At 49.0% G+C, this 10,029-nt stretch overlaps 1 protein-coding gene across 1 annotated transcript; it reads right to left on the reverse strand.

Moving 5' to 3' along the window:
* Positions 1-3,558: 3,558 nt before the first annotated feature.
* LOC146768686 (uncharacterized) lies at positions 3,559-8,590 on the reverse strand. The gene is made up of 2 exons (XM_085588397.1): positions 5,982-8,590; positions 3,559-4,978 (listed from the first exon to the last, which is right to left on the reverse strand). Exons 1-2 carry the CDS (start codon positions 8,588-8,590, stop codon positions 3,559-3,561), a joined length of 4,029 nt encoding a protein of 1,342 aa, XP_085444523.1.
* Between the last annotated feature and the right edge of the window lie 1,439 nt (positions 8,591-10,029).

A 10,029-nucleotide genomic window follows, 5' to 3' on the forward strand; every position in this document is an offset into this window, starting at 1 on the left:
TCATCTCTAGTAGTTTTATTTATCTACCTGATTTTGGGCTTCTCCTTTTATTTTTTTCTCATCTTTTCCTGTTTATGATGGATAGAATTAGCTAACTAGAAATCTGCAACTTAAGATTAAATCCTCTGGAGAAAAATCAAAGGCAGATGTGAAGAAATGTTGCATTTAACTCTGACAAGAGCTCTATGTAAAGAACTGTGACTAATCAATACTGGCCCTATTAATTCTTATCCTGGACAGATGATCATTGCTTCTGTTCTTTCCCCAGACCTAAATTACTTTGAAACAGAACAAAAACTTCTCATATGAATTAGTCCAAAGATATAAGAAAATATTTTGTTCAACACTGTCAACTACAGCTCATAGTTTCATAAACTGAATAGAATTTGGTTTTATATTTTTCTCCTCATCAACTCCAAGTGCCCTCAAAGCAGTTCAAAATTTTGAAGCATTGGAAGCTGTGATTGTACAGTAAGTGTGTAAACCATAGCTCAGCAATGGTAACACAGAAAACTACGTAGTAGAACCTGTTTTGCTGGGTGCTGGAAAAGCTGGGCAACCTTCCTTGTGGGATTCTGCACTTCCACCTGCCTTGCTAACTAGCAGTGGGCTGCAGGTGGTTCATTTAAACATTTCATTGAATGGCACAACACATCATTTACACAGCAGTGCCCACATTAGGTATGAGTATGCATGCCAGTGAGCATGACAAAGGAACCATATTAAAGTAAATCTTTAGGTAAATATAAAGAAGTTGAGCTTCAGCTGGTGAACATTGGTGTTGCTTCACTGCACCCAACACAACACTGCTGATTTCCACCACCTGAGGATCCGTTTGCAAGTTTTGACACTGAGCCAGGCCTCTTGCACAATTGTCTTAAGTCATTAAGCTTTATACTTGAGTGTGTGGCCTTATCAATTGTATTTACATAGCTAATTTATCTATTCCTTAGGAGTTCTGCTCTGTGAAGAGGCAAACATGTTTAGGTAGGATTTTCCTCTTAGCTCTCATCTAAGCATAGAAGAAAAGGAAGGAAGGAAAACAACATTCAGTTACAATTTCTTTTTACCTTTTTTTTTTTTTTAGTTCAAAAATCAAAATGTAGGGAGGAAAGCAGCACTGAGCACACATTCAGAGGAAAAGCATAATATCATTTTCTAGAGCCTACATTACTATTATTTTATCTATTATTTCTTATAAATATTCATCAATGCTGTCAATGCACATTTAGAGGATTGTTTACAGCCACAGAATCCAATCATGCCTGTAAGGTATCATCATGGTATTGCAGATAGTGGAATAAATGTTCTTCTGAAAAAAAAAAAAAAAAAAAAAAAGAGGCACATCTCTACCCCAAATATTGTGATGATTTGGGTCTATTTCTTTCTACCTTGCTCTTAAACAGTGGATTGTGCCCAAGCTGCCTGCCTCTTAGCAGCTGGAATTCTACAACAGCAAAAACAACTCTGTTCTAAAAACAAAGATATTTCAAGTTATACTCAACAGATAAAACCGATACATCCATGCATCCCTCTGAACTTCATCTTTCCAACAAAACCCTTTCATTACTCCTGTTGGGAGAATAAAGAAAGATACCACCTCTCCTGGCATTTTTTGAGGTTATGATAAGTTTACCTCTTCAACAGGATGAGGTCAAAGTAAAATGAAAATGTTTGTGGGTTGAGATAAGAAAATCACCCAACTACTACCACAGGCAAAACAAATCAAACGTGAAGAATAAAACTTAATCGCCAGTTAAAAATTGAGTGAGGAGCTAATAAAAAAACGAAAACAACTTCCTTCCTACTTCCTTCTTCCCAGGCTCAACCTCACTGCTTCATTCTCAACTGCTCTATCCTTTTTTCCTTAATCTGAGCAGTGCAGGAGAATGAGGATCAGGGGTTGCTCACAATGCTTTGTTTCCACCTCTCTTTCCTCCACACACTCCTCCTCTGCTCCAGTGTGGAAGTTCTCCCATGGTCCTTCAAGAATTTCTCCAACAGGAGACCTTCCCATAGACTGCATCTCTTCAAGAACTGCTCTAGTATGGGCTCTCTACCATGGGGTATTGTCCACCAGGAACAGACTGATCCAGTGTGGGTCACTCTTGGGCAGCACTTCCTATCAGAAAATCTGCTCCAGTGGTGGGTGTTCTCCACAGGACTACCACGTGTTCCAGCATGGGGCTGTCCAGGGGAACAACCTGATCTACCATGATTACAGAGGAATTTCTTCTCTGGTGCCTGGAGCACCTTTTCCTTCTTCTTTCACCTTGGTGTCTGCAAAGATGCTTCTCATGTGTTTTTCCTCATTCTTCACACTGCTATGAATCATTTTGGTCTTAATACATTTTCTCTGAGGTGCCACCATCAGAGAGGGTGAGGGGACCAGCTGTGCCCTTCAGTGGGTTTATTTGAGCTATCTGAAACTAGTTATCTGACACAGGGCAGGTTCTGGCCTCTATTCACATAGACCAACCCTGCGACCACTACCCTTGAAGTAGTAAGAGCAAGGCACATAAATCTAATTAAGAAAGCAAATTTGCATTTCAGGCATTAATACATTAATCTTGATAAGGAAAGAAGCAACAGCTGTCCTTTCTTTTGTAAGACAAAATTTATGAAGAAACTGTATCCACTTGGTGATGGAAAATCTGCCTCCAAACCCAATTTCTTGACCACTATTTATAGCTGCTCAAATTATTCAGGAAAATACTTTCCGTACTGGTATAAGATTTGTTGCACAAAAAACCCAAAATGATACTGAAAGTGACTTAAATTCCCTCATCAAACTTCAGACATCTGCAAACTGGTGATCTACAGTGGAATTGTGCCGCGCTCCCGCCCCAGACCCTCGATCTCTCTAGCCCCGGCTAGCTCTCCTTGGGGCGAGAGTGGGCAGTGGAGGCACCCCCTGCTGCTCCTTAACAGGGTTTAGAGGGTGCCTTTGTGGGTTCACGGGATAGCGCTGGCGAGCCTCGTCAGTTGGAAGGAAAGGCGGATCCAGTTGGGGGCTGAATCTTCTTTATTGAAGGCCAACGGGGCCAACCGCACAGAAGTGGTGCCAGCCAACTGGAACCCTGGGCTGGGCTTAACATGAACCTTTTATGGGTTGTGGGCGGGGTAGATCATGAGGGGGGAACCAATGGGGAACAGGGAAGGGAGTGGCTCCGGGATGGGGTGATGTGGCCTGGTCCAATGGGGAAGGGGCATGGGAGTGGCCCCAGGCCCTTGTTCAATCACTCGGCGCCCTGAGGAGAAGCTTCTAGATGGAGGGGAAGGAACACCGAGTGACGGACAAGGCACCTGGGAGGGGATAGGGGAGTGACTCAGCACTTTCCAGGTTGATGGATGGGTACTGGAAAGGCGGGAAGGGAGGACCAGGCGGGAAAACAGAACAAAAGGATGTACCAACTGGGTAATAGGGGGAAACAGGGACAAACCATTAAGGAGGTACAAATATATAAAAACCGTACATAAAATATGAAAACACACCACCACACCTCCCCCTTTTTTGTTTGAAAAGAAAAGAACGGGAGGAGAGTAAAAAATAAGTCTTTAACTGGGGGTTTCACAGTTCATGGTCTCGTCTTCGAACCATATGCTTTCTCCTTCGGACAGATTTTCTTCTTGTTGTTCTTCCTTGGCGAGGGGTTTCAGTTCATATGGCTCGGTCAGCGTGGCGTGATTGATGCTGATGGTAGAATTTATGGCTTTTAACAACAGTTTTTTGATCACGCCAAAGCCGATGACAAATGCAACGAGACCCAGCAACAGCATTAAACCAGTTTGTATGACAGATTTGACCCACCCAGAGAGTCCCCATCCTTCAAAAAGAGAGTCCAGCCATCCTGCGGATTCCTTTTTCAGATGATGGATCATGTCCTGCATCTTATTGATGGTGGTGCGGACATCTTCAGCTCTGGAACTTAAATTCATACAACAGAGGCCAGCAAATTCTTCACACTTATGATTATGTAATAACAGAAGAAAATCAATTGCGGCACGGTTTTGAAGGGTTGCCTGTCTCGTGACTTCCTCATCTGCTAGGAGGTTGCTTAGAGCAGCTGATGTAAGGTTGGCTTGTTTAGCTACCCAGCATTCAAGACCAGCCAATTCATTGAATGCTTGAGCGATTCCTATCCATGGTAGAAATTCAATGGTAGCAACGCTCTTCGCTTTTGCCCAATGGGTGACCTCATCATTACAGTTTTCGTCCCAATCTGTGAGCCCAGTATCTCTTTTTTGGCGAGCCAATTGACCTGTTTGATTTAGCTGTCTCCAATGTGCTATGTGAGTTTTGTTGGGTGTAAACAAGCTCAGCTGTCCGAACGTGCATGGCCCTCCGACCAGGTGAGGGGGGATGCCTGCCCACGCTCTATTGCCGCAAATTAAAAACACACCTTTGGGGAGAGCGTGGGGCTGATTATCGGGGGTAGAAAAACCTGGGATTTGTAAAACTTGTTCACACCAATTTTTTGCTTGATACTCTGGGATGGTTTGTTTAATTTCATTTTTGGGATGGGCGAAGGGGTTGTCAGAAACGAAAAAATGAACACAAGTATAAGCCAAGGAGGACCCAAGTAGCTCTAATTCCTCGGGGTCCTTCTCTATTAAAGGGAGTGCTCTCACCCATTTCCTCCATAATTCTGGTTCTTTCATTGTGTGGGCCCAAAAGATATTTGCCCTGGATTTCATGGGTGGAGCGGAGGCGTTCGGGGGAAGGGTAAAAGGAAAACTCTTTAAAGGGTATGGGATCCCCACGAGACAGGATAGAAAGGGGTTAGCAGCGGAGGTGGTGGATAAACACAAATGGTCTTGATTAAGGGATTTTGCAAGGGTGGTCCAAACATTTGCTGGCGGCTGTGGTACAATCCAGGCTTGCAGGGGTCTCGGAGCGATGGTGAGGCCCAGAAGGATGAGGCTTAGATATGGAAGCATGTTGGGTGGTCTGGTGGTGCGCGTGTCTGGAAAATAACTAAGACACAAATTAATAATCAAATTTGGGGAGGTCTATACGGTAAAGGAATAGGGACTCTGCGGAGCCACGGAGAGGTAAGGGGGGATTAGATGAGAGGGGCTCGGGAACCTCGGGAATGGGGGAAAGGGACCTTCTCCGCCGCCGGAGGGCGGCGTGCCCAACCTGAGGACCATCTGGTTCGCGTTTCTGGACTTTGGGGACATACGGCCGGACAAATTTGGAAGGGACCCATCTCAGGCCTGAGGGCGTGGATACGCAAGCGTATCCCCGTCCCCAGGTAACTAAGTCATAGGGTCCCTCCTGCCGCCAGGTCTCAGGATCTTTGATGAGAACTGGCGGCCTTTCCCTGACCTGGCTCTGTTCCGAGGAGTTGAAATGCCTCACGATGGGAGGGTTGAGGCATTCAAAAGAACAATTAAGGAAATTTAAGGTGAAAAGGGCCCGTGACAGTTGAACCTGGGGGGACTCATTTTTGGATGCTGAACGCTGTTGTTTTAGCATCTTTTTGATGTTCTGGTGAGTCCTCTCCACCACAGCTTGACCTGATGGGGAATAGGCGATGCCGGTTTTGTGTTCTATTCCCCATTGCTGTAGGAAGCCTGCGAGCTCCCTGGAGGTGTACCCGGGGGCGTTATCGGTTTTGATTTGTTTTGGGACGCCCAGCATAGAGAAGGCCTGTATTAGATGTTTCTCTACATCTTTGGCCTTCTCCCCTGTGTGGGCAGAGGCGAAAACTGCTCCGGAGAAGGTATCCACGGAGACGTGGACGTACTTCATCCTCCCGAAGGAGGGGATGTGAGTAACGTCCATCTGCCACACCTCGCAGGACCTCAGACCCCTGGGATTAGCCCCTGCGCTCACCGATGGTAGGGGGAGCGACTTACAGGACGGACATGTGGCCACAATGGCCTTGGCCTGGTCTCGGGTTAGATGGAACTGCCGGACCAGACCAGGCGCATTCTGATTGTAGAGCTGGTGGCTGATCTTGGCCTGTTGGAACTTGTCCGGGAGTGGCGTCAGCTGTGCGGGGGCGGCGGCGAGGGAATCGGCACGCCGATTGCCTTCGGCCAAGAACCCCGGCAGGTCAGTGTGTGACCTGATATGCATCACATAGAATGGTTGCTCTCGGTGGGAGACTAGCTTTATCAGCTTGGAGAGCAACCTATTGAGGGCATCGTTGGAAACACCCTGCAGGATGGCATCCTGTGCTCTAGACACTACACCTGCTACATAGGCCGAATCAGTAACCAAATTGAAAGGTTCAGAGAACCGCTCAAAAGCTCTGACGACTGCGGCCAACTCAGCTACCTGAGGGGATCCTTCCACCTCAACAACATCTGCCTCCCACCGCTGAGTTTGAGGATCTTTCCAAGTCACTACTGACTTGTGGGACCCTCCGGACGCGTCTGTAAAAACTGTCAGAGCCTTTAAGGGTTTTTTACTCTGAATTTGTTTTGTTGATAATGCGAATTGAACATCCGAATTGAAAATTTTGTGGGCCGGTCTCAAAACAGAAATTTTCCCGGTGTAGCTGTCTAGTGCAAACTGCAACGATTCGTTTGATTGCAGCAGGTGTTCCAACATTGCCTTTGTAAAGTGGCCCGATTCCAATTGTAAAGGAATGTGAATGCATTTGAAATCACATCCTGCCAACTCCCGGATCCGCATTCTAGCTTTGCGGATCAGGTCCGCCACCAGCTCCTGTGGCTGTGTCATTCTTTTGGATCTAGTGTGACTCAGGAATACCCACTCTATAATGGAGAGTGGGTCCCTTTTGTCATGATCCTTGCCCTTCTCCAGGGTGTCTGTCCACTGGAAAATGACTCCATGGAGGTGTGGCAGTCTGCCCAGTATGATGAATTTGAAGGGCAGGCCCGGATCACACCTGTGGGCCTGCCTGGCAGACATCGCCTCCTGGACCCTCTGCAGAGCAGCTTTGGCCTCTGGGGTGAGCTCCCTGGGAGAACTAGGCTCGTCCCCCCCCTTCAATAAATCGAAAAGGGGGGCTAGGTCTTCGTTGTTAATACCTAACCAGGGTCTCACCCAGTTTAAAGACCCACACAGCTGCTGCACGTCTGCTAGATTTCGAATTGAATTCCTGATAGCCAATTTTTGCGGCACAATGGTCCGCTTGTTTATTTCCAAGCCCAGGTACTTCCAGGGTGGCATCTTTTGAATCTTATCTTCTCGCAGCTCGAACCCTACAGCAACCAACGCATTGGTTGTCAGTTCAAGCGCGTGTGTAAGTAAATCGCCGTTGGGGGCACAAATTAGAATATCATCCATATAATGTTGGATGATCATGCCCTCGGTGGCTGCACGCACAGGGGACAGCAATGAAGAGACGTACCACTGGCAGATACTTGGGCTGTTCTTCATGCCTTGAGGAAGTACTTTCCAGTGGTATCTCTCCATTGGGGCTTCTCGGTTGATGGAAGGAACCGAGAAGGCGAACCGTGGCGCGTCATCAGGGTGTAAGGGAATTTGAAAGAAACAGTTCTTTATGTCAATTACCGCTAATTCCCAATTTTCGGGCAACATCGTAGGGGACGGCATCCCTGGTTGGAGAGGACCCATATCTTCAATGACATTGTTTATAGCACGGAGGTCGTGGAGGAGGCGCCACTCGTCTTTGCCTGGTTTTTTCAAGACAAAGACGGGGGAATTCCAGGGGGATGTCGTTTCCTGGATGTTCCCTTTGGCGAGTTGCTCCTTCACGAGCTCTCGGAGCGCTTTCAATTTCTGCTTATTGAGCGGCCACTGCTCTACCCACACTGGTGTATCTGTGAGCCAATTGAGCTTCTGGGTAGGACGCCCCTCAGTGACCGCTGCCCGAAAAACCTGAGGGGTCGGGATGTCAATTGTGACCCCCCACTGGGCCATCAGGTCTCTCCCCCACAAGGGTTCCGTGTAATCTAAAACGAACAGGCGTAAATAGGCCGATTGCCCGTTCGGCCCCTCGAATTTCACGATGTTTTTAGACTGTTTGGCCAATTGAGAACCCCCTACACCTTGGATTTTTCCCGCCACGTTTTGCAATTCCCATCGTGACGGCCAATCCCACTCGGGGATGACTGTCACGTCCGCCCCTGTGTCTAAGAGTCCATTAAGATGTTTGAACTCCCCATCCTTCCTCATGTAACAGGATAACTTTGGTCTTTCCTTCCCAATGACCTGGGCCTGGCACACCTGGTAATCTTTCTTTGCTGATTTTTTCCACAAATCCTCAGGGTGTACCGGAGGCCCAGAGATCGGAATGGCTTGGGCGATGATTTGGCCCTTGGGAAGGAAGACCGGAGGATGGGAGCAATGCAGCCACAAAACCAATTGTTCGGGATCTCTAGATGTTAGACAGGGTGCGATGGTAATGTCGAGTGGCGTGAATTTTGTGTCCCCAAGAACGATATACTTACTGCGGATGTTCCTCCAGGTTCCTGGGTCCCTTGTGTCGACTGTGATGAAATGCCAGTCGTCGTCCTTCAGATACAGAGCTTCGGTCAGGGCCAACGTATATGGGGAGAAGCCGGAAGAGGTGTTAAGGACCGGCTTGGGATGGTCGGGGTCCCGGCCAAGCCAAGTGGCAGGGATGAAGTCGACATCCTCCCGCATATAGGCTGGTTTGTCCGCCGTAGTCTGATGTGTCACGTCCAGTAGATTGTCCTCACGTGGGCTTTGATGACCATTGTCCCTCCCCTCCTCAGTTGTTAAGGAACCCACCACATTTGTGTCTTTGCGCAGGGAGGGACTGCGCTGACCTGCTAGTTTTTTTGTTTCCCCCCAAGGTTGGGGGCATTCCTCCCCTGTTGCTGTTGTTGGAATTTAATGAATTCTTCTCTCATTGGGCATCGAGAAGCCCAATGACCCCTCTGCCTGCATAGGTTGCAGGCCTGCTGCTGTTGGAATCCCCTCGGGGGTGCCCCTGGGGGGCGGCAGTCCGAGGAAGGCGTGGCTGGAGGCGTCACAGCTTCCGCAAAGGCTACCCTCCTGGCTGGTGTTCGGGGGGCCCTTTGCGTGTCCGGGGCAGGAACCGTCACCTTCTTTGCGCAGACCTGTAACATATTCTGCAAGGTCGGCTCAGGTTCCAAGGGGAGGCTGAGGATCGCCTGTCGGCATGCCTCATTGGCGTTTTGCTTCGCCACCGTGGCGAGCATTCCTTCCCTCAGCCTCTCATCCGGGACCTGAGCCTCCATTGCGCGGTGGAGCCTATCGACAAAGGTGACAAATGGCTCACACGGTTCCTGTTTAATAGATAGAAAGTCAACAGCTGTTCCGCTAGGTCTTAATTTTAGCAACGCTTTCTCCGCCGCCCTGGTGCTAATTTGCAACGCCTCCCGCGGGATTTTCTCCGCTTGCTTCCCCCCCTGTTGCCAATCCCCCTCCCCGCACAAATGGTCCAAAGATATCACCGCCCCATCCTCATCTCTGGAGCTGTCTGCACTGGCCCAGAGGTCGGGTAAAACTTCCCGAATCTCCCGCTTCCATTCGGACTCCCAGATGAGAAACTCTCCATGGGTTATCAAACAGGAGAAGAGAGTCCGAATGTCAGCGGGGACATGTTCGGCAGAGGAGAGGGTTGCTTTTAGCAAACCCCTGAAATACTCGCTCTCTCTGCCGAACTCCTTCTGGGCCTTACAGAGCTCCTTGATTGTTTGTTGAGAGATGGGGGACCACTGTGCTAGGGGCCTGCCCCCCCGCCGCGGGGTATAGGTGACTGGCGCGGCTGAGAAGGCAGGTAGGGGTTGGGATGGATCAGGGTTCCCACGCTCCCCCCTTCCGGAACCGATGGCGTGGGAACCGGAAGTGAGGTCGTGGGAACCAGGGGGCGGAGCGGAAGAGGCGTGGAAAGGGGCGGAGGGAGTGGCCTGGTGGGAGTTCCCCTCTCCGGGGGTGGAGCTGAGGGGCGGGGTGAACCCCGCATCACAGGAGGCGTGGTCGGGGTAGGGTGGAGGAGGGACATGGGCGGGAAGGTCCGGGGAAAGGATGGAGCTTCGGGAGGCGGGAAGAAAAGGGTTGTGGGAAGAAGAGGCACAAGTGGCGGGAAAAGAAGA

This window comes from Lonchura striata, chromosome 1 (assembly GCF_050655825.1).
Source record: "Lonchura striata isolate lonStrDom1 chromosome 1, ASM5065582v1, whole genome shotgun sequence".
In the NCBI taxonomy this organism is placed as follows: domain Eukaryota; kingdom Metazoa; phylum Chordata; class Aves; order Passeriformes; family Estrildidae; genus Lonchura; species Lonchura striata.

What these genes read in the sequence shown, in the direction of transcription:
- LOC146768686 (XM_085588397.1), bottom strand. Translation starts at nt 8,590, where the DNA reads ATGCGGGAGGATGTCGACTTCATCCCTGCCACTTGGCTTGGCCGGGAC. An exon ending in CTGACGCCACTCCCGGACAA is followed by an intron (nt 4,979 to 5,981) that starts GTTCCAACAGGC and finishes TTTGTGTCTTAG; the next exon opens with TTATTTTCCAGACACGCGCA.